The sequence below is a fragment of the Calliopsis andreniformis genome, chromosome 4 (assembly GCF_051401765.1).
Source record: "Calliopsis andreniformis isolate RMS-2024a chromosome 4, iyCalAndr_principal, whole genome shotgun sequence".
Taxonomy (NCBI): domain Eukaryota; kingdom Metazoa; phylum Arthropoda; class Insecta; order Hymenoptera; family Andrenidae; genus Calliopsis; species Calliopsis andreniformis.
In genome coordinates this window covers 13,712,599-13,735,840 of record NC_135065.1, presented here as the reverse complement: position 1 = coordinate 13,735,840, position 23,242 = coordinate 13,712,599, and the positions used below count along the sequence as shown (strand labels likewise).

Here is a 23,242-nt window from a genome sequence, read left to right as displayed (position 1 = left end):
CGCTAATTACCCACTCGCGCGTTATTACCGCGACGTTATCGCGATAGTATCGATGGCTTAACCAATCGTCTGTTTTCTTCCTTACAGCGGCGAGCCCGATCGAATTCCATCGGTGGGCCGAAACAAGTTCACCTCGTGCATAGACGAAGAGTAGGATGGAGGGAGAAGGCTAAGGGGATCGAACGAATTCGTCTCGTCCCTCTTGCAGCCCTCCCACCAAAAAACATCGCTGCAACTTTCGCCCTTGTGTCATCGAGGATCCATGGATTACTCTCTATCCTCGCGATCAAACGAGGAACGTACGTCATTCGAGCGAAACTGGAACGGTTGTCCATAAGAGGCGCGTTCGAGGTCTCTTCTGATCGTCCTTGCAACTGAAACGATGCAGCTGCTTCCCTAGTCGATATTCACGATATCCAGGTAGCTGTGCTCGAGGACCAAAGGCAGGAGGAAGGTTCATTATCTAGTCCGTTCTACCATGGGGCAGCTTTGCTCGAACAATTCGGTCAACGGTTAAACCAGAGGCTTTCTCCTCGAATAAGCAGCAAGGGCTGTCCCAAGGCCGCCGATTAACAGTGGAGAGACGAATGTGCAAGTCGGCAGAGCAGCAGGATGCGTGGCTGGCCCCTTTGGATATGGGATAGATGATAGATCGCGAAAGATGGGGTGGTAGAACCAATAGGAAGTGCAAAATGGATTGGGTGTCTCGGCTCAGGTAGCCAGAGACGACTAAGTCACGGGCACCGGGCGAAACGAGCCCCCGTAACCCCCTCTTCGCGTAAAAGAGGGTTCCCTTTCGCTGGACGAACAGTGAAGGTGTGTCTTCAAGGCTGCTTTTTCTTTCTTAAAGACTGATTGGTGTTGTTTCATCGAACAAATTCGCAAGTTTCATCCTCATTGATGAACGCAACGGGGAAAGTTCAAGGGAGCTTCACTGTGTATCGTTCCCCTGGTTCACGAAAATACTGAAAAGTTATCTGCATGTCGCCGTGCATATCGTGTTCTATAGACGCTTGCTTCCATGTTTCTCGCGTCTCACGTACTCACATATCCTAGCGATTATCAGCCGAATAAGAAGCTTCGCTGAAGCTGGTTTCTGTGCGTTTGCAATCACACACACACACACACATCCGTGTAGAGAAGAGTATATATATTATATACGTGTATCTATGTACATACGAAGGAAGAAAAGCTATCCTGCTGCCTAATAGAAAGCTTCGTGGATAAAGTGTCGCGTTCGATACGCTGGAAGGTACGAGTGTTCGGTATCGATACAATTTTGCTTCTCTGTGAACAAAATTTCTTCGAGTAAAAACCATAACTACGCAGGAAGAAGTTTCTGACAGTTTCTGACAGTTTCACCAGGGGACGACATATTTTTTTTCTTTTCAAAATATTACTGAGACTGAAGAGCACTAAAAATCGGTGAGAAGAGAAGTTAGTGAAGTAGCGGGACTGTAAGAGAGCAGGATGGGTTGTGGACAGAGCAAGATCGGCAATATCTATCCGAAGAATAAGAAGAACAAAAACAACGGCAGCAAGAAAAACGGCGATTCTGTGGGTGAGTGATTTCACCTCAATGTTATCGCATAAATGTACTCGATCCTCCGAGTGATCCTTGATTATTCGAAACATTCGAATAGTAACTGTAGGTCAATCTCATCCCTATGAACAGCATTGTAATCGTAGCCTAGGTCGTCACCAGTGTAAATATGTAACAGTGGGTTCGTCGAGGTCACCTAGCATGCTGAGCGCGAGGGAGAGATCAGCATTGTTCGCGCGTAATTGACGTCGTTGCTCGTCAATCTAGGTCTGCCGCGTAATTGTTGATCCGACGACTCTAATTAAACAGATGCGTCTCAATCTGGGCTATCGACACTCGTGGCGAGAGTTCCTTTCCGATGAAAGGCAACTAAGCGATCCTCTAACGGCCTGTCTGTAAAATTCTTCAAGCTGATTAGGCTAATACAGATTTGCAAAGTTTTGATAAATGCAGTGAACAATTACTACAGTGTATATTCTTGGTAGATTCGTATCTTAAGTATTCTGAACGTTATTTCTTTAGAGTGTTGAAGGTTCATCGTTCATCTAATGCTATCGTTGAGTCATTAGATAGCAATCGCTGATTCACGTTCAAGATTAGAAAAAGTATAACTACCTTTGAAACTAAATATAACTCTCTTTTATACGAGTTTCCTATTTTCTCTCGTAAGGTGCAGCAAGTAGTAGATAACGGGTACAAGTACACTCAATTTTTCATTATTCAAAGAATTTTCATTTTTAACATTCTCGATATTCTGAGTCATTGATATCTTTCACTGTATTCTTACAGACTCTTAAAAAAATCACGCGCCCGATTAATCATTACTCATATCAATTTTTCTGGTTACTCCCGCGAAAATCGTTCACGTGATCAGTGGCAACGGCGCGGCTCGGCGCGGCTCGGCGCGGCTCGGCGCGGCGTCACGATGGGGACTAATAGATAAGCGAGTTCATCGAATATCGTTATCTAACGATTCGTTGCCATAATCATAATAAAGAGTTGACTGGAACGACAACAGGCGTGCGTGCGTGGATATGTACACGTACGCACGCGTCTGTGCAAGGAGCCGATCGATTTTGTTCTCTTGAACGTGCAACGCTTCAGGTGGATTAGGCTCTGCGGGTTAGGTCACGCGAAAGGGGAGCTGGTAACCTTCTGAACGGTAAATTGACATTCAGGAACCTGTTGTGTTTCACAGTTGGGCTTGCCTGCCTTTTATCACTCGCAGAACGACTGGCTTTGATAACCGTCGGATGCATCTATGCCTGACACGCTTCTGCATTCGTTCACGAAAAACTTGCTCCCTTCTTTTCTTGTTATTTAGTTAGAGAAGATTCGTATCTTTCAGCGTTCCTAATTTTTACGCTGTCCGATAATCCGATATCTCTTCGTGGAAGCGTCGAAACAACGATCTATTTCGAGCGGTGTTTGTCGTCCCAATTTCGCCAGAAATAAATTATCAACAGTGATTAAACGGCGATGGATTTTCTATTTCATGGAGTCACGCGACCTACATTTGTCAGCTCGAATCGCTGTATCGCGTGGCTTTTTTCTCAACTCCTGTACATCGTGACTTGAACCGATATTTTCTTTTTCTCTTCGCTGACGGTCAATAACGCCTTGGTAATTTTCATGATCGCTATTACAGACCACGGATACGTGACACCGGCTCGAAATAAAAGAAGCAAAGGAAAAGAAATAATGAGGCTGGCTGCGAGCTGACGCGCGCCTCGAAATCGCATGTTGGATCGCGGTTTGTTGTTTACCGGCTTCAACTCGCGAGCTAAATATACTTGCGCGATAATTCTGATATTTATATCGTTACGATGGCTTCGCTTACGGTACTTTGAAACTCTGTCGTCTTATTCACGCGCTCATCAAGATTATGTATTCTTAATTATCTTGCTACTTAAGCGGCGTTTTTAATGATAGTTAAGTAAAGCGCCACCCACCATTCTCATTCGTGAATGCTGTAACCCTGACAGATATCTACACTGTTTACAGGGAAAAGTATAATTATATTCGTTAGGTCATAGCGCCGTTCCAATAAAAGTAAGCTGAACACGTTGCCTGCGGAAAGGTACTATTTTTTGGAGCTTTCACAGTAATCCATCCGCTGTGGAAAAATATACGGTATAATCTGATACAAAGTAATTTTACGCGGGTAAAATAAATTGCAAGTATGGAGTGAATGTTTCTTGCGAAATCATTCGTTTTAAATAAAATCGGATTTAAATATGCGTGGGAGTTGTAAACGATAGCTCGGTATAAAACATTTTAATTCTGAATGTTGAATTTATTTTTCAAGTTATACTATCATTTGCTCGATTGTGTATAATTCATTTAAAAACATTCACAACATGCTGATGTTTATTCCTATCTTATCGTTAGTTATTGCACATTTGTGATGATAAGAGGATCACAAAAATAGCCTTGTTGTTGTTTACAGAATTACAAAGTCTACAGTACACTCTCGTAGTCTTCTGTCTATGTGTGCTACGCTTGAAGATGAATTTATTAACTACACAGTCTGCAGCAGCACGTACTAACGAAAGTACCAGAATTGCGAAATTGATAACATAGAAGATTTTCGAAGAGTAAAATGTAGGTAAAAAATAAGTATCAGATAATTTTGACTTCGCTGGCAGGTCTAGCGTTAAATTTGGAATATCATATTTCGCGCGCAATTTTCAGTTTTCCACCGAGCGCGAAAGTGGCGCGCGCAGCTCGCTGCCGGTTTGTACGGTTCGCTAGGCCGCCGCCTTTTAAGCGAGAGCGCGTGTATAATGCCGCCAAACGGTCAAAGTGCTCGGTCGTGCACGCGAACGTAGTCGTTCGTCGACTTTACGTTGTACGCGTCAGTCTTCGAGTTCGATTCCCACAGTGTGTGCGCGGCAGAGTCAGTGAGTCGTCTTTACTTGGTAAACAAGGCAAGTTCCAAGGCCCGAGGCCGATATTATCGCGCTCGGTAGTAGAACAGCCGGCTGCTGGCCTACGTGATCGTAGCCGTCTATAAAAGGGTCGCGCCAGTCTAGCGTCGGTGCCTGTCTGCCTTAGCAATTTCGTCGGCGTGTGTCGTTCGTGTTAACAGAGAAACACATCTTCCATATTATCTCAGTTTCTTCTATATTCGGTCAACCCTCGTGGTTCATCGATCACCTACGCAAAAACTGAACCTCTGAGCAAAGAAATCGCAAAAAGTGAGGTTAAGTATCCGGCGCATTCTTAGCGGGAAACTCTCCCCGTTCGTCAACAGGTGACAGTGAAAGCGATTCTGTGTTGCATCGAATTTTCATTCGCCGGAAGACCTTCGTCCCCACCAGGACGTCGGATTTCGAGAGCAAACAAAAAGGAGCAAAGATGTGGCTGAAGGTGCTCAGGCAAAATATAACGCACTTTGCTCGCAGAGCGAAAGGTAAGCTCTCTTCTATTGTTTGGTAATTGACGTTGCAGGGCGTTCGGCAAATGATTATCTTACAAAATTGTATGCAATGAAAATTTCGTTGATACGAACGGCCTACTCCATCAATAGTAGATTAGCGGAGCTTAGCGGAGCTTAGCTCTCCCCTGAAATCGCCATTTGTAAACACGTAGCGATCGGGGCTGTTCGGTACGCCTAGGTTTGCCACGCGCAATTCTACGCTCGAATTAGGCCTGTGTCTAATTCGAGCCTCTCGTCTCGCGTTTCTCGGTCTTTCGGAGAGGAGAATTGTGGAATGCGACGTGACGACGGTGTGCTCATGTTGTAGCAGCATGAGTCACGCGGCTGCTTCAGCGAAACACGTATCCGGCATTTGCATTGTTCCAAGTTTGTTAACCCCGCGGAAAAATGGTAGAAATGCTTCCCGTATTTAGGTTTCGCTACGCGTCCTGCTTTCAATTTCGAATCATTCGAGAACCAATCGCCGCATCTTCGTTCCACACGGTGCGTTTGCGTACTGCGGTAAAAATAGCTACCTATTCCGTGTAACAGGAGTATCGTGAATCGTCAATTACAACGATCTGACGGAATAGAACGCGTTTCCGCGTCGAAGCCTCGAAGCCTCGAATAAAACGTGACTCTAGCCATGTCAGCTTTCTCGTTTCCGACGGCCTTGGGAACGAGATACGGGAACAATCCGGATACGCTTTTCGGCCGCTTTCGAACCGTTATCGATGCTCGGTTAATCTTAAAGTACACGCGAAGAACTCCGCCCCTGGCGTTGCTTCAGGCTCATGGAATTGCTCTTATAGAGCTGCTTAGTTTTAGCTTTCTACACCAAATTATTCGCGATAACGAAAGCATATTTTAGTCAATGAAATCGTGAAACTGAACGAAGTGAAAGAAGTTTGAAAATTGATTCTGTCGCGCAGTTGAAGTATTATTTCGCCTCCCATAGATGCATCTTCACCAGTACTTTCTCCGCCAGACACGCCCCGACTAGTGGAAGCTTGGAAACCGAGTAAAAAACGCGTTTGAGGCTCGCTTCTAAACATAGAACGCGATATCACGCGTCGTGGATGGTAGAAAAATGCACGGGGAAGCACAGCTAGCAGTGGTTTCTTTTATACCCAATTCGCGTTGCGGCGTTAACCAACCTGTTAGGTTAATGGGATGCAAATAACCAATTTATTTCGAGGGTCGTTTGCGTTTCGGTGTCGTTAACAGTCTATTCGTTTCGTTTCTGCGGCTGACCTTTCCTCCACGCCGATTATCTTTCGACTAAATGCTTTAGCGATACTTGTTTGCTGGTTTAGAGCAGGACAATAGGCGCAACACGTGAATGGCAGCTAATTGTAGGTCGCGGAAAACACGTATTATCGTAGTTAGTCATTTTTCCGTTCACTTTAGCGAACGAGGCGTGGTACTGCGTCAATGGTAGCCAGATGCTGTGGAAGATAAAACGTTCTCGTACGCAAAAGCGCGAAGAACATTTTAATCTTGCTAATCAACTGACGACTGGTGAAACGAGCGGGTGTTTGCGGAACGAGTCGCGATGCCAGAGAGATATCAGTAATGCTTTTTAAGAAGAGATCCTACGTCAGACTATTCAACAGTCATTTCGTTGCTCTCGCGAAAGAGGATTCACGTTTTCTGCGCATAATTTTCGGAATAACAAACCGCGTAGTAAGAAAAAAAGCGTATTGTACAGATAACGAGCGAGATATTCGACGATATCTCGTTCTTATCGGCTAATAAAAATCTTTATTACAGACGAAACGAGTCCTTATCTAAGCGAACCACCCGCCTAGGCAGTTTAATGCATCATTTGTTACGTGCCGTGTAATTGAACATGATTATCCTGCGCGATTATGGTATTGCGACTGAAAATCGCGGGAACTTTGCAACGCGTTCTCCGTTTGTTCGAAAAACAATCTTAAACCTCAAGCTTCGATCGTGTTTAAAGGATCGAGAATGGATCACGCAGTTTTCTTGGAAACCCTTCGAAACACTCGGTGCTAACATCCTCTTGCGTTAACCGTATAATTATTTATTTACTCTGTCAACTAATAGTTCAGAAATAACACGGTACGCGTTACAATAATACATCCAGGCTGAGAGTTTACTTTAATTGTTAGTTCGCGTGTTGCAATAGATCCAAAGCGTAAAATATTTAACTATCTCGTTATCGGTTTGTCTAAAAACGTCATTGCTGATTTTTCAGCTCACGTTTACTTCACGAAAAAAGCCTCGCCTTTTTAGAGCTGCACCGCGAACGAGGTGAAAAAACATAGGTTCTTATCAAGCGTGTAGGACGTTAACGCAAAATAAAGTTTCCTCGTGTAAATGAACAGGGTCTTTAAGTCGATTTTACGAAAAGCCTTGTTCTACTTTGTCGATTTGTTTTACTAAGGCAACCATACAGAGCCCATATTTCATGCTTCAGTATAAACGTACGTCGAACTTGTTTTCTTTCACGAGCAATATCAATCTTTGCTTCGTTTTTTATCGGACGACTCGCGTGAACGTTTTTGCGATACAAAGTTTCCATGAACTTACGCGGTTCAAAGTTCGTTGCCTCCGTTCGATCAACTTTCCTAGCAGACACGCCCACACGGGGCGGAATACCTTGGCGCCCGCCAAGGACGCGAAATCCTTGGGACCACCTGTAGTCGATTTGAAAAATAAATCTGCTGTCTACGCGGTATCACTTTTCGTGGTTTCACTGCCGCGATCTCGCCTCTCAACATGGCGGATGGTCTCGTGACCGAGCGTAGCTTTCCTCTCGCGAAAACCTTCTTTTTTCTATTTTCTCTTCATCGGCTCCATTCTCTGGAAGTCTTCTAGATAATTCCTCTGACCTCGTCTCGTACCATTTGCTCATTTTTTGGCAGAGCCAAGCGAGGAACGTTGATTATGTAATCTTACAATAACAGTAGATCTGTTTTCAATCGTATCTGCCGCTGAAATATTGACACAAGTGTTACCACGGGACGATATCTTCCGTATGAAATCTCGAAGAAGTTTCCCTCCGTCCTTTTTCCTCGATCATCAAACTTCGAAGGAAAGTTCGACGATATTCGTCGCAGAAAAGTTTCTCTTAGACCAGAGTAGAGCGTAAGAAATGCGATAAGCGTGTCGTATATCCTTGTAAACTTTCCACGTCGTCGCGAGGAACCCCGCTTATCAACGTCGTCAATTAAGGTACAGTCTGACGAATTGGATTTTATCGTGACTCTTCGTTTACAGATCTCCTGGGTACACCTCTCAAAAAAGGAATAATACGAAGGGCTCTGCGGAAGAGGGCGGTAAATTTCAATTTGCCTGATAATCGGAGTCATCGACGGGGCCTCGTGTATATAATAAATTTCAATTACTCGGGGGTTTCATTCCGAACGCGGAGAGCGTTTCTGTTTCCCCTTCGCTCGCAATCGGGCAGAGATTTCTCTCTTTTACTGGGGCCCCTCCAGCTCGTCTAGACTATTACGTTTCTCCGAAGAAATTGCACGCTGCCTTAATAGAGGTTCGCAGCGGAGGCTAGCATCCCGCGCGCGCCTTCCTCTCGTTTATTTTACTTCTATAGAAGAGAGGCAGCCAGAGGCAGCCAGAGGCAGCCGGACGCAGAGCACTGGAATCGCTATCAATCGCCGACCAAGTATTGATTTCCACGGAAACCAGTTACAACCGCGGTGTAATTCGAGCCCCTCCCTCTCTCCCCTCGCAGCCCATATCCGTGTGCGCGCCTCTTTTCCTATTTCGACCGTAAATCTCGCGCGTATCGTTTCCTTCCGCTGCGCCTCCGATTAGGAGTCGCTACCAGTTTCTTCAGTCGACTTACTGCGACTCTGGCGGCTGTACGTCGCCGGGGAAAAGATGTGTGATTATTCCGAGGAAACGTGACACGATAACACGTTCGCAACCTCGTCGAAAGGGTACCAACCCAGCCCCTAGCGTAAGGAAATTGATACAACTTTTAATAGAATCATTAGAAATATCGAATAAACTAACACAGCCTAAATTATTTGTAGATTATCATTGAGCCTCGTTTCCTGAAACTGGGATATCAAGAGCAGCTGTGGTTTCACGCATGGAACAAGAAGTTCATCGTTTATCAGTCGCCCTGAAAAAGATCAGTTCCAAGCGGCAAGATAAAAAGGGAAACACGGGGTATCGGGGTCAATTTTCGCTCCAGATAAAATCGAATCTTCGGTTTGGGGGAGGTCGGGCATTGTTCCTTCGCTGGGATATCGATCTCGAGCCCGCGGCATTAGCCGTTTCCTGTTTCTCTCGTGCCGCCAAGTAGAACACAGTCGCGCAGTGTGTCGAGGATCGATGGATCCGCGGTTTTACTGGGTGTCGTTCACCTTAAACTAGTCGCACGTTCGAATTGAATGCAAACGAAGCGGATCAAAGACGGCCTGTGCCGCAAATGCACGTTTCTCTTAGCTCCTCAGCCGAGTACTACAGCTGCTGCATTCTAATCTACTTCGTCATGGTCCAGAATCGTCGTTCCTGCTCATACAAAATTGCCCGATACGCTATTGATTTATTGCTTTGAGAATTTCTCGAATAGAATCCATACGCTACTTTGCAGTAGCGCAATTTTTCCAGAAATTTCTGTTTCGAAAATCTGAGACAATAAACTGCTTTCTAAAGACTTCTCTAATACAGAGTTGCCTGTGTTCTAAGTACCTTGTAAACCTTGAAACAGGAGTACCGCTGATCTGACTCACGAATAAACTCCAAGGATTCATTTACCTTCAGCCTGGACTTTTTCCATTCTCAGGCCCCATCCATTCAGATGACCACCGCTCACGATTCGTTGTCTAGTTTACCTCAATTCCATCGTCAAGAGGTGTTGGATTCAATGATTCTGGCGGATTTCATCGGGGAACTGGTACACGCGCGATCGCTCGGGGACTGTTGTCGAGTCACAATGGATAGAAAGTCCCGTCCTATATTTGGCTTCGTCTGCTGCCAAGACGCATTAACAGCAGACGTGCACGGGGTGAATCAACTAGTGGCGGCCCACTGTTCGATTTTCTATCGAGAGTCGGTCGCGCGGCGTCCGTCAAAAATCGAATTTCATTGCTATTTCCAGCGGCGCGCGGGATTACGAAGCCGCGGCGAGTAAACAAGCTTGTCGGCCTTTTTGCCGACGCAGAGAGAACGATTTCACGGTGATCAGTTGTAAAGCAGTCGCGAATATACCGTGGGGGTATTTAAAATACCTCGAGGTCGATTATTCAGCTTTTTCCCATGAACAAGCGTTGTCGAGAAAAATAATGCTTGTCGTTCTGTTGGAGATTAACTGAAAGGGTTGACAGAAAAGTCAGCACAGCGGTTCGATTCGCATTTGGTAACTTGTCTAATCTAATTGTGACCGCGAACTCCACACGGATGGATAAGCCTCTCAAGCGGGGTTTTATTGAATCAGATTATCAAAAGATGCGGCTTCGTATCGATCATTTGCATGCTTAGCCTTGTCGACGCCTCTCTCCTCTGGCTGCCTCATCGGTGACCCATTTAATAATAGTCGCTCGCTTGGATCGTTCCTTTCATCGACTTTTTCGTATATTCTGCGCGTTACGTATCCCTTGCCAGATGCTTTGCAACATTATATCTCTGCTTTCATTGCATTAGACGACCTGAACGGTTAAATGTCACTGGCGAAATGATTTTTAATCATCGGTGAAAAACCACCCTCTCTTTCTCGGCGGGACGTGAGGTTAAGAAATTTTTTCGACCAAGTTCAACTCAGGGACGTCAATGTAGAGGCTTTGCGCCTTAGAGTGAGACCAGGCTGACTTCCCTGCGATTTTTTTTGACGGAGTTACAGCAGCTCAAAGATTGACTACTTTTTCGGGTTCTGGGGCAGTGGCCGATTCTGAGTCTCGGGGCTCACTTTTCATTCAGAGCGTCATATCTCGGCAAAAAAAAATCAGAGAGTGCTCGCCAAGGTCTCGTTCGATAGGGGAGGGTTCAGACTTCAATCTTCCCGAAGAAGAAGTCGCGAAAAAAGTTTACCAAATTCCTGACAGACGACTGAAGTTGGGAAACTTTCGGTGAAAAACCACCCTCTCTTTCTCGGCGGGTCGCGAAGTCAAGAAATTTTACCGAACAAGTTCAACTCAGGGACGTTATAGTAGAGGCTTTACCCCTTAGAATGAGACCAGGCTCACTCCCCTGCGATTTTTTTTGACAAAGCTACAGCAGCTCAAAGATTGACTACTTTTTCAGGCCCTAGAACACTGTGCGATTTCGAGGCTGGAGGCTCACTTTTCATTCTGAGCGCCATATCTCGGCGAAAAAAAATCGCGGAGAGCTCGCCGAGGTCTCATTCGATAGGGGAGGGTTCAAGCTTCAATTTCCTGTCAAGAGAAGGCGGGAAAAAAATTTCTCAAGTTCCTGATAGTTGTCTGAAGTTGTAAAACATTCGGGTAAATACCATCCTCTCTCTCTCGCCGCGTCGTGGAATAAAAGATTTTTTCCGACCAAGTTCAATTCAGTGGGATTATCGTAGTGTCTTTGCACTGCAAAAGGAGACCAAGATCACCTTCCTACGATTTTTATTTCGAAAGTGGTAGCAGCTCAAACATGGATATGTTTTTGGCTCCAAATTAGTGACCCTTTAATTTTGCTGCAAAGTGTAGTTGGAACAAAGTCATTTAACAACTTTTTGCTCCGCCTACTACGCTTAAAAATGAGCAAGTCATGATTCATCATCAGCGAGAAGGCTTTAAGCCACTTGGTTTTGCGCCAACAGTGAAATAGTGGACCGTCCTCCAACCTTCTGTTTGACACAAGGAAACTGACCAGATCATTATCTTTTCTTATTCCTTTTGTACTTCTGCATTGTCCAGCGGCAAAATTTCCGTCGTAAACAAAATATTTTTCCGCATTTCAGTTAATGAAGGAACATTCTCCGTCACTTGACTATGCGTCTCGATCAGTCGAGGAATTAGCATTCGTCGTATCAACCGGCGCGTTACGGTGCTCGAGGCGAGGTTGAGCAATCGCGTATTCGCCAAGCATTATTATTGGAATTCCGCGTTACAGATACTCGCGGATCGAAAGAGCCGCCTGACCTGTTACGAGCACGTGCGACGGCTTAATGAGTCGCGATTGCAGTTAAATATAGGTCCTCGATTCTCGAATTGCCGGCGATAGAATATTCATAGGGAATACGTAGCCGTGGTCTGGCGGTTCGTCATCGACACGAGGAAGTCCTTCCTGTTTCTTCGTATTCCGTAACGACAATTTGATATTCCACTCGGGTCTCGCGTATTTATAGAACGGATCTTTCGTTTCCATGTTAGTAGCCAAAGCGTGACTGATGGGGCGGCAGCGAACGAAGGGCAGAATTGGGCTGGAACAAGGCGGAAGTCTAGACGCATAAATTCGCGGCTGCATCGCGCTGCATCGCGCTGCATCGCGCTGCATCGCCCTGAACGGAATTCCATTTAGGGAATATATTGCCGGGACGCACTTCGGGCACACGCACAATATGAATCTATTAAGCGCGGGTCTCGAACTCGTCGAATTATAGCGCGAGATGCCCACACAAGCTCGTGAATAATGCATCGGCCAATAGCTCTGCGTGCTCGAGCGGAAGCTTTTATCCCAGCGGAAATATATTCCGAGTATATTGGCCTGACCCGACGTCGAAGAATCTGCATAACCCTGAGGGAAATGAAATTAACTTCGTCGTCCCTTTGCGTCGTTTCCCCTTTTTTCCTCCCTCTTTCTGTAAATTCAATTATTCTGTATTGGACGCGAAGGCGACGTCGCCGATATCGCGGGCTGAGATTCCATCCAAGTAAGAGATCGATCAATTTCAATTTGAATATCAGCCACCTAGGCTTCTACGCGGAGAATTTTATTTGGTCGGGTTCACGACTCAGCTCAGGCTATTTTCCTCGGCAAACGCGAACAGCTGTTTCGCGTTCATCTCCGGATATAAGTGAGCCGTATCGGATGCCTTCAAATATTTATCGAATCGATCTGGACGAGTATTTACCGCTATTCCGTGCGTACGGTGTGTAGAGAGGATAAATTGACGCGGTGACAAAAATTTACGGGAGGGTGAGAGGGAATATCTGTGGTGGAATTACGCTTTGAGTTTGAAACGTGGAGCAGAGCTAGATTTCGAAAAATCAAATATTTTCAATATCCCGTCACAGTTTCGTCAGCTCTTTGCTCGATTATTTTTCTCCTTTGCGTGCTGCTCCTCGGGGTCGAAGTTCCCGTGGCGGTATTTGGGTCGAAAGCGTGCTCTCCTTTTCAGTCGACTTCTTTTTCTTTCGTGACAAAGATTAATGTTCTGCCAGAGCTTATCAACTCACATGGGACTACCTTTATCTCAATTTCTCGAGCAGAAAAAGTTATAAATTATTCTCTATTAAGCGTGTCATCTTCCTGAACCAGAAACTCAGATCCCTTAAAGTTAGCAAGAACCTTTCCCCATCCACTTTCGTACCTCTTTGCTTCGCGAGGAAACGAAAGCGCTGTGGTTCTTTCAAGGCCTGAGTTACTGAAACGAAAACCCTGGAAATGATCGCAAGTCAACGTCCACGATGATCGCAAAACAGGCACGCTCTTTCAAAAAAAGTTCCTCAGGGACGGCAGACACTTCCGGCTGCTGCGATACGTTCCCAGCGACTCTGCGAAGTCGAGTCTGTGACTAGCATCATCGGCTTCAGACTTTTTTCCCGGACCGTGTGTCGATTCGTCATCCCTCTTCGACCACACAGGGTCGACACTCTAAGCCGCTGCACAACCGCAGGAAAAAAAAGTATTTTCGTTGGAACGAAACTGTCTCGAGTTCTCCTTCATGCAAATGTTTTCAGAGGGTCGACTCCATTTGCATCTCTGCAGTGCCGCTACACGCTCCCGTTTTCACGTTTTCACGTTTTCACGTTTTCGTGTCGCGCGCAAGATAGATTCAGTAGATTCCACCTGCCCGATAACAGCCACTTTGAACGTTAACGATTATTTCCTCGCCAGCTGTGTCGTCAGCTGAGCCAATATTTTATTCAGTTTTTGCGAAATGGGGAATATGAAACGTAGATCTGATAACATTCGTGATTGCAGAAGGAATGATACGGTGCACTGGATTTGTTCTTCATCCAAAAGGCGCGTATCTCATGCATGATCGACTGTCAGGACTCTGTCGACTTTCGACGCGTTTTTGCTCGACAATTTTCGGCGAAATAATTCGTGAAAGCATCGATATGTCGGTCATTCGGGCCACGGGAATACCTGCGCGCACATCTCGTGCCGTCGGGGCAAGTTAATTGCGTCGCAGTTAATTACGCCTCTCGTTCGTTACGTGCAGGTTTATAGTGCAGCAGCGAGTCGCTCAAAGCGTGTCGTATGCCTTTCAACGGCGACATCGGTATTATTAACCTTATTAATCGTTTTCCACCGAGCGGAGAAAGGAAACGTCGATGTCGTAGCTTTTTCTCTTTTTCTTCCCCCATTAATAAGGACGCGCGTCTCAATGCCTCGTTTATTTTCGATCAGACAATAGAATTCACTTCCAGAATAGCGAACAAGCTTTTCTGGGAATTCTGTTAGAGCGAAGTTCTTTTATGGATCGACGAAAGGAAGAAAGAAAAAGATTTTCGAAATTTTCTGTAACAGTATCTTCGAGCAAGAAAAGTACAGTTTCTTTTACCGTTGGAATTTCAACTGTACAAAGAATTCTTCATGTCCTGATCTTTCTCACAGTATTAATAAAGTTGATTGTATAATATATTGTAGGAATTTCTCTTGTATTTTAAGCATTGCAGAAACTGTGTCTAGGGGTTGGAAGAATCAAGCGCGAGTTCTGCTTATCGTGAAATCGTTAAATAAAAAGAAGATACGAAAGCTTTCTTTGTTATCATTCGTTATCGTGCTACTCTTTTTTCTTGTCGCAGACCATTGCGTGAAAAATTAGCCTTATCTGACGGCGGTGGATTAGCCGGTTGATCGATTAACTCCCATAACGAATATTCCGATTATCATCGCTGTCGCCGTGGTTCCGCGTAATTCGTTTATATCAGAAGTCGTCGATTTTGTCCCGAAATTTGCCGCCTTCAACTCTTGTCCACAGATCAAGTCGCGAATAAACAAATAACAACGCAGAATAACTGTGTAGGAGCTTTGTTTCTTCCGATAAGATCGGCAATTTTACGTGTCAGTTTCAAGGTAAAATTGATAATTCGATCAATCAATCTCGCTTTCGAGGCAATTTTCAAAACAAAGATAATTACGTGATACCGATGTTCTCCGTTGTTTAATATTTCAAGATGCGACGAATAATTACCGATCGATCTGCAACGTTTGACCCAAGTTTTCTCGCGATATCGAGTTTCCTCGCAGGAAATGAAACTCCAAAGTGGAAGAAATGAGACTCCAGGCTCTCTGCGAAAGAAGAAAACCTGGCTGATCTTGGAGGAAAAGAATCGTGAAGTTCCTGGTACTCGTTCAACCAGCGAATCGAGTCGATACGAGGTCGTTTACCAGTGGTCATTGTCACTTAGAAGCTCTACGTCCTCATTCAGGGTATGAATTTGGCAGAGTAACTCTTGGAAGAGTGTCGTTTATACGCTATTTCAGTAACCTTAAGTGTCTCATCGAAATTCTACCGCCTTGTAGTTGAATATTCTCCTTTGACGTCAACCGTTCATGTTTGAATGCCTTCGAATAGCATAAGGTTGAAAATATCAGTCTACTCAGCCAGCCAGAATGTTTAAACAGAATCGAGTACTCAGAGATCCAGCACACGATACGTCGCGCTTCTGTTCGCTTTGCGTAATTCTTCCTGAACGATTCGTTTCCTCGAGTCTGCGAAAACGAACATGATTTCCTTTTAATCAAGAACCATCTCCGCGTAATGTGCTCGTTCCTCCATCGATTCTATGCGCAGCGATTGCTCCGCATAAGGGGCACTTAATCCGAACTTCCAGATACTTTCATCCTCCTATGCATCTGAACTCTGTAAAGCTCTCTTCTCAGCGTCAACTCGCTCCGTCTTGCAAGGGATTCAAGGTAACGGACTTTGTCCGCGTTTATGTTGTTACGTTCCTCTCGCCTCAAAGCTTCTTACGCCGTAAATCCAGTTTTAATTCCCTCATCGACTAGTCGAGGCTCTGACGCGTCTCGTGTCAACCGAGGACAAAGGTGACCGGCGTCGGCCGGCGTCGGCCGGCGTCGACCGCTAAATTAGAACGCTCCTGGGCGCCGAAGCAGGGGACTGCGGGTTCCGTTTGAGAAAACAGACGTTTATCATCTCGCGCACCCATGCACCAGAATCGCCTATATTTAGCGAGGGGCAAGAGAGTGTTGACGCACATAACTTTACGTCACGCTTTATGTACACGGCCTGTAGAACACGTAAGCGCGCAACTGCTTAAATATACCTGCATAAGGTCGTCAGCGTCCCAGCGATATGTACGTATAGGACCGGGCATTGGGCACAATTCTCGCGTCGCTCTCGCGGAGCGAGAGAGACGAAGCGTGGCCCAGTTCGCTTTTGCGGCTATCGAGCTTCCGATAGAAATTTAGGAACAGGATGCACGTGGCTGCGTAATATCCTTGCGTCATCTCTTCGCTCGATACGCTTTCCAACGTACTTTTCACCAGGCACAAAGCTCTTCGTGCTTGACAAAAGCGACGGAGGGGATTCGATTGACATCTAATTTGAAATTCTGTATGTCAGTTTCAAAGTGTACGACTAATATCTTTATCTCCTTCGTACATGTGGATGAAGTTAGTTGAAGGAAACGGCGTGCCTATGTCTATGCGATGACATAGTTCCCAGGAGGGCGATGTTTATTTTATCAGCGAATCACAAAGCAACCGTGAACTCAGGTCTTCTTTAACGAGCTCGCCTGCTCTTTGATTACCCCGTTCGATCTCGAACACGGCGCAAAGTCGACCCTTATTACGAAGACCGAGAGCCCATAAATAGGTCTGGCCGGTCAGGTTACCATTGTTCTCGTTTGTCTTTCGTAACTTTCAATCTATGAATCGACAAAATTGGAACAGCACATTTATCCACATTGGTACATTTCAAATACTTTTATCAGTCCTTCGTTTCATTCTTGCGGAGTCTGAACTCGGGGCAGAACTTGATGACACAGTAAAGGGTCAAGTTCTGTCATTAGTTTCCATTACAAAGCTTCATTGTTCGCGGCGACGAGATTCCTCGAGCCTCGACGTCGTCGCGCTAGTGTCCTCGACATATTTATCGGTCCACAGAAATGAAGAGACGTCGGTCACTGGAATCCACAACGATAAGCCTCGAGTTACAAAACTTATTACAAAATTGCTCGAGTTTCGGAGTCTTTGATCCTCGACTTTCAGCTCCTCTTACCCTCCTTTGACCGCGCACCCTCGAGGAACAGCTGCCTGCGGCCCATTCAAGTTGACAAACGCGGTCCTCCTGCGAAATAGCGTTCTCCCTATGCCAGTATCTTCTGTCGGAGTTACAAAACTTGGGAAATATAACGGTACCCCGCGATAACGCCACTCCACGCTTTTCCATGCGATAAAAGTGACAAGGCGATAGATGAGTGGTTTTCGGTGTGTTTCACAGATACCGATCTCTTCCTAGTTAGTATCGGGAACTCTGTATCGGAAATGGATCGAATAGAGCGAAATTACCCTCGTATTTTCTCTTATCTGTCTCGTAGTTCATTCCCAGCCGCGGACATTGACTCGAATCATCACTGTACATTCTATTATTAATCGTGACGAGATAGCAGAAACGCAGAGCACTGTACGGCGTGGGACGTGACGATTGGAACACGACTGTGTCTGTGGAGGGATGATTTCTTGTGAAATGAACTTCTTTTAGCACAGTTTTCGCTCCTTATCGTTATAAAATACTGTACGGCTATTTATTAATGTTTTTCCTGATTCTAGATTTTATATTTTTCCTAGCCTTTTGTTCTCTTGTTTGTTTTTTCGATAACCATTTCGTCCATTTATCTTCGCTTTTCACACACGTGCTAAAAAAATTCCTCTCCGACGCACGGAGGCGTTTTAAGGAATTTCCGAATTCCGTGCTGTCGGCTGGATTTGCGGCGACCTTCGGCAAAACGCCAGCTCGGATCTCACGGAGAGTTTCAGACGGATGAATGAAAATCACCCTCGCGGATTAATTTATTTTTGTGAAATTCTGGAAAGGTAGGAGCAGAAGCAGGATTCCTCAGTCGAGCCATATCTTTAGTTCTTGAATAGAAGGAAATAAAATTGATGGAGCACAGGGCCGCGTAATTGGCGATCGATGGGTTTTTCTCCCACCAATGGTTTCCTATTCCATGGCCAAGCGGATTCGATCTTCGCGGTTCCGTGGTTTCACCGAGCTCCATTCTGTCCGCGATCGCGGAAAAGGCTCGCTAGTCAACTCGGTTTTCTCCAATTGTTCAATCAATTGCTCCCTTCGTCGCTCTTCTTCGCAATTAGCCACTTGTCGGTCAGAATGACCTAGCTGACGGTGAATAAAATTGAGCAATTTTCGGAGGAATTTCTCGATGCTTCGTAGGACCAAATCGGTGTAGAAACTGCAAAGGCGAGAACCGAAGCGATTGCCGCTGCGTTTAGTGTGATGCTGAGAGTAAGGCTCGACGCGTGGGCGTCGTAATATCGCAGAACAGGCGTCTACGAGTCGTGATCGTGGTCGTCGCCGCGTAATTGCAACGCGAGGTTACAATACGAGAACCGCGTCAGACCCACCTACTGACCTACACACACCTTGCAACGCTGCACGTGTCGGTGTGTCGTCGTCGGGTTTATTTGCGTTTCATTGTAATCCAAGTTCATTCTCCTTTTGCTCTCCCTTTCCCCCTCCCTCCCTCGCGATCTCCCGCCTCGCGTGCCAATGAATGGACCACGTGTGCGCGCCTGTTAAGCCTCGAGGGACGGATCTATCGTCCTGTCGGAAATAATTCCTCTAAAATCGGAAAAGCGAAGTTGAATTGGAGCCAGTGATCACTCGAGACCCTCTTCGGGCAGATATCACGCCGATCCACTCTCTTAATTGAGTTGCTGTTCCAGAGACTTCGATTGTTTGAAGGAAAGTCTGTTCTTTGCTCAGGAAAGAGCGGATTCGTTCTTTGCCTCGTGCGCGATAGCTTTATCTCCCTGTTATTACTGCTGCTACGTTATTTGGCTTCTCGAGAAGCTTTCAACTCGAGCTTTCCCTGATCGCTGGTTGCAACTTTGTTGTCCGCCGCTAGACAGGACCTTTCCCCCGGCTATTTGACTTGGAAAGAAGCGAGCCTAGACCGTGAAAGGATTCAAAGAGCTGGAAACATTCGAATTCTACGGCTTCAGTGTCATGCAAATCCTGGTAAAGTAGCCATTCACAGCGCACAAGTGCACCAGATCGCCTTAGAGGTTCTTTTCCATCCACAGATGTGTGTCATCTAAAGCAGCGGTCAGAATCATGTCGACTCACTCTTCGAACGATCATTTATAGCTGCCAGTCGGTCTATTTTAATATCGAATACTCCGTTTGGACTCGGGCCCGGAGTGTGATGGCCCTTAAAAGTGTCAGCCACTCGCCGATAAGATTAACCGTGTTTACGAGTGCAATCTTGAACCTTGCACCCGCGGCGAATGTCTTTATGTGCGTTTCTTTTCGTCTCGCGCTGCCCCACGTCGCGCCGTGAATAATAGTTCACATTTTCTCGTCGTGGCGTCGTTTCCGCCGTTTCCGCCGTTTCCGCCGTTTCCTATTATGAGCGATAACGCGCTAGAGTTCGCGACCTTTTCGCGGATGCAGCGTCGAAGCAGGGCCTCTTGCAGAGTGTCCCAGGAACAGGGGAACTTTTCAAACATATTATCTCACCGCTAGCAATTTCCCAGGACTACCAATACAGGGCTCCGCTAGGATTTCTAGATCTTTATTGGAGTTTGATCAACTAATATCATTATCATTGAGTAGCTTAAGTTTGCTCAGTACCTGGAATACTTAATTTAATGACTCGATGATGTTTATGTTGCAGGTTCCGCGTCCGTGGAGCAAAAGAACGGAAACGGCAACGCGAAGAGCAACAAAACGAACAACAACGGGGTCGAGGTGAATCGAAACGAGGAGCAGAATGGAACGGGCGATAAGGGCCAGGCAAAGAAGAAGCCGAGCGCGCCTGGCAATGGTCCTCTGTTACAACAACGGTAAGTTTCGACCAGCGACGATGCGTTTCCTCTCTGTTTCCGGGGAAAGGATGGGCGAGCTGGAAATTGACGCTGCATCGACGCTCGAGTCTTGGCAGAAATTAGAGATCTCGAGGCGTCCAGCTGCGAGCTGCGTCCCTTTCCCCTGTCGGAGGGAAAAAGGATCGTCGACTTTGCCCACCGCTTAAACTTCTAATTATAGTGTCATTCGATGGTCCACGTTGCATAATGCGCGTTATTCGTATCCACCACACCGCCACTGCGAATAGACCTGCCAAATAAATAGTGCCACTTTAAAATAACCGCGACAACAACGCGTGCCTCGTGAGCGAAACTCATTTTAACCCTGCGTTTTCATTGATCATCGGGATCTCGAAGCATTTCTATCGCGTGAACCGTGCGTAATCAGACCTTAGTTATAAGCAGATCGAAACGATCCTATTTTACGACACACGAAACTGATCGCTCCTCGTTTTCGATTTTTACAGAGAGATATCCAACAGTCAGCTCGACTTCTTCAAGATGCTCGACGAGAAGATCGACAATGTAAGTTGCCCTTTTCAAGAACGTTCATCTGTTCGTCTTCCATCGTCTCGATTACCCAGGATCATACGCGTCGATGCTTCCATCTATACTTCCCATGAAATTCGTATCAGATTAACGGCAAAGTTCCTCTCGTTATTAACGTTCTTGCGGCAGTCGCTGCGTTGCCGCGTTCCCACGCGATTTATTACGTGAACAAGCTGACATCCTGGCTGTAAAAACATCGGGATCAGCCTCGAATTACGCCGACAGTCGGTTCCATCGCACCGGTGAAACGCGTTGGAATCAGGCCATGTAAAATAGATGTTCCCTTAAGGCTTCGCCGACCTTGCGACAACCTTGCAATAATAATATTAATCCGTGCAGCGGTCGGCCGGTTGCAACTTTTATCGACTACGGGACGTGATGAGTCTACTCTCGGTATTTGATCGACTGGAACGCATCCAACGGCGGCCTTGAATTCACGTCGAAGATGCTCGACCCTCCATGTTTCTTCGCGTACCGGTTGTACTTGACCGTTCTCGAGCGATCTCGTTCGTTGTTTTTTCATTTGCGCGCACCATCATTGTTGCAGAATATATTAAAGCGCACGGTAGGACAGTAGAATGTGAGGGATGCAGCCTTCGTGTTAGTCCCTACGGCTACCTGAACTCGGTTCATTGTACACGAATAAGAGATGTTGGTTAAACAGATTGCATAGGCCATTCAGACATGAAAACTCTCTTTTATCTCTCTTCTTTGCCTACTCTTTGAGCCTGTCAGTAGACAAGCTGTGCTTCACCGACCATCCAATTTTCGTAGACTGCAGTAACTCTAGCGAAACTAATTTCAGGGCCCAGATTACGACGAGAGCCTCGACGACCTAACCCAGACCAGAGCTGAGCGGGTCTCGAGCCTTCTTCGCCAATGGGAATTGGCCAGCGTGACCGAGTTGAACAACGCATCTCCGTCAACGACGAAGAATCGCGGCTCCATTTCGATCGCGCCGCGGCAGAATATGAGCGCGAAGGACAGGGAAGGGATGAGGAACATAGTCGGCGGTAGGCCTGAGAGTGCTCCGATCTACATGAGGAACGCGAATCGCGTGGATGGTCTGCAGGAGATCCATCACTGTCCGTCTCCCAGCATGCCCAGGCACGTGTTGGAATCTATCACGCAAAGCCCTACGCAGAGCCTGAAGAACGTGACTCCTCCTGGCTCCTCGTCCCCCACTGGGTTTCGTTATCAGGACAGCTACAAGGAGTGCAACGCGAATCAGCCGTCCGCGAAGACCGTGAAGGTGCACTACACCACGACCAACAGTCCTATGAACGGGGAGTACGTGACGCAACAGGCGCTCTATCGCGAGCAGTACTTGCAACAGACTGGCATACTCCCCTCGCAGTACTCAGCCGGTTCGCCCGGTGGCAACGTCCTCAGGAACAATCCGTACGTGCAACAGTACCAGATCGCTAGCCCACAGCACTTCTCCACTCCCAGGAAACGAGGCTTCAACGCTGCGCAGATGACGTGACCGGGATGATGACCGTGCACCACCAGATAAGACTGAAACGACCCTCTAGGAGGGTCGAGAGCGAAGAGGGCGCGAGAGAGGGAGCAGAACTGGGCGAGAATCCTGTGGATCTCGTCGTCGAAGCGACCTCAACAGAGACGAAAGGAGAGAGAGCCCCTCGAGGCGACTGGAGACTGACCAACGGACGGAGAAAATAATACGGATGTTTCTCTTTATGTTCCTAAAGATTTTCTGTACATTTGTTTCGATTGCGAGCGGCTAGTAAGGCGGGAGGAACGCATCAGTGATGGCCTAAAGAAGAAACTTCGACGGGAAAGGAAACTACAGTGACGCATGATCCTCGAAATTTATTTCAAAATGTCTACTAGAATATTTCGCTGTATAAGTGCCAAAATAATACTATGCGTAAGCAATCTACAAGATGGGTCGCGGGAAAGAGAGACATTGTCCGTCGAACCAATACTCCGTTCTTTGTAATTCGTGTAAATGAAACACCCTTTTCGATGTGTATATCATATACATACATATATATATATTATATACATATATATATTTTTCCGTTCGTTCTTTACTTCGGTTCTCTTTTTCTAAGCAGACAGAGCGTCTCTAAATATGTACCACCATATTGGTCAATGTGTATATTTCTATAGGAGGAAGAAAACGAACGAACCCAACAGCGTGCGAAAGGAATAAAACGAAACTACGGAACCATCACGCAAAGGCGAATTTCGCTGTAGCGTTTTTGTATAATTGTATTATTAGCGAAATATTCCGAGGTATACATATATATACAGGTCATATATAGGTGTGTATGCATTTATATATATATGTATGTATCGAAAGTGTCGAAACGAAATGGAAAAACAAGAAAAAAAATGAGTCAGAAGAACACAGATGGAATGTGTTTTAGGAATATTATTTAACGCCGTATGCATATAGATTCGCTGTATATGTACTATTGTGTATGGATATAACTTAACGTGATGACTGTATATTTATATATGTTGACCATGTTCAAAGTTAATGGTATATATAATATAGTTGATGATGA

General features: G+C 46.0%; 2 protein-coding genes across 3 annotated transcripts in view; both read left to right on the top strand.

Moving 5' to 3' along the window:
• Positions 1–986, top strand: part of LOC143178548 (uncharacterized) — a 32,468-nt gene extending 31,482 nt beyond the window's left edge. The window contains exon 3 of the mRNA XM_076377272.1: positions 88–986. Coding sequence (XP_076233387.1) covers positions 88–378 — 291 coding nt within the window. The 3' untranslated portion in view covers positions 379–986. The remainder of the gene's footprint in view (positions 1–87) is intronic.
• A 441-nt stretch (positions 987–1,427) lies between these two features.
• Positions 1,428–22,191, top strand: Tow (target of wingless). 2 transcript variants are annotated; one of them, XM_076375918.1, is made up of 4 exons: positions 1,428–1,561; positions 19,967–20,135; positions 20,624–20,681; positions 21,511–22,191. In XM_076375918.1, the coding sequence occupies exons 1-4, from the start codon at positions 1,471–1,473 to the stop codon at positions 22,189–22,191; spliced, it is 999 nt and encodes a 332-aa protein (XP_076232033.1). In that variant the 5' UTR covers positions 1,428–1,470. The 2 variants fall into 2 exon arrangements, with proteins under 2 accessions (XP_076232033.1, XP_076232034.1); XM_076375919.1 differs by lacking the exon at positions 1,428–1,561 and adding an exon at positions 4,357–4,958.
• Positions 22,192–23,242: the final 1,051 nt, after the last annotated feature.

Bases quoted from the DNA above. Each gene is read 5' to 3' on its own strand.
- Tow (XM_076375918.1), top strand. From the start codon at position 1,471: ATGGGTTGTGGACAGAGCAAGATCGGCAATATCTATCCGAAGAATAAG. The intron at 20,136-20,623 runs GTAAGTTTCGAC...CGATTTTTACAG, and splicing joins GGTCCTCTGTTACAACAACG to AGAGATATCCAACAGTCAGC. The intron at 20,682-21,510 runs GTAAGTTGCCCT...AACTAATTTCAG, and splicing joins TCGACGAGAAGATCGACAAT to GGCCCAGATTACGACGAGAG.